This window comes from Plectropomus leopardus, unplaced genomic scaffold, assembly GCF_008729295.1.
Source record: "Plectropomus leopardus isolate mb unplaced genomic scaffold, YSFRI_Pleo_2.0 unplaced_scaffold43367, whole genome shotgun sequence".
NCBI lineage: Eukaryota > Metazoa > Chordata > Actinopteri > Perciformes > Serranidae > Plectropomus > Plectropomus leopardus.
This window is the reverse complement of record NW_024647527.1, coordinates 1-627: the sequence shown is the minus strand read 5'-3', so window position 1 is coordinate 627 and position 627 is coordinate 1. Positions and strand designations below refer to the sequence as shown.

The window sequence follows — 627 nt, the reverse complement described above, 5'->3', positions numbered from 1 at the left end:
ACATTTTATGCTAAAAAGAATACATTATTAATTTCTGTAGCAAATTTGGGCCCTAATTTGTCAAATGAAAAGAATTGCTCTTGTCAAAGCCACAGAAAACATAGTACTTCAGTGCAAGAAAAAACTTTTCATCCCTGAGGCCATAAATTAGAGGACTCAGACATCTTGGAGTAAGGTAAAATATAATGTAATTAAAGTACCTGACATAAATATATAACCTAAAATCAATCTGAAGTACAGCAGCATCTATGAATGGGCACCACAGCTGGATGAGACAGAGCAGCAGCTGGAAAGCATGAAGAATTACTGTTCTGAGCCCTTTCCATGTTGACTTTTTATTTTCTCCTGATGCAGCTTTGGCCACTTTCATTATCTTAATATAGGAGAATACAATAATAATACACATAATCAAGAAGTAAAGCTGTTTCATAGCTGACATCAGATAAATCAGCCAAGTCTGCGAGATGAAAAGCAGAGCTGAACATATTCTGTGTTGTGTGTAAAAGCGGAGAGGAGCTGATGCAAAGAAGATTAAGAGTACAATAAAAACAGGTACAGAGCTGAGGCCGTGAATGATGAGGATACAGTGCATAGTGCTGCGTGTGGAGCACAGCTCTCCGTGGCGCA

At 38.1% G+C, this 627-nt stretch overlaps 1 protein-coding gene across 1 annotated transcript; it reads right to left on the bottom strand.

Moving 5' to 3' along the window:
- Positions 1 to 52: 52 nt before the first annotated feature.
- Positions 53 to 622, bottom strand: LOC121939206 (odorant receptor 131-2-like; the record flags this gene model as incomplete). Its single annotated transcript, XM_042482289.1, has 1 exon — positions 53 to 622. A coding segment is annotated over one exon (570 nt), but the record flags the coding sequence as incomplete, so codon positions are not given.
- Between the last annotated feature and the right edge of the window lie 5 nt (positions 623 to 627).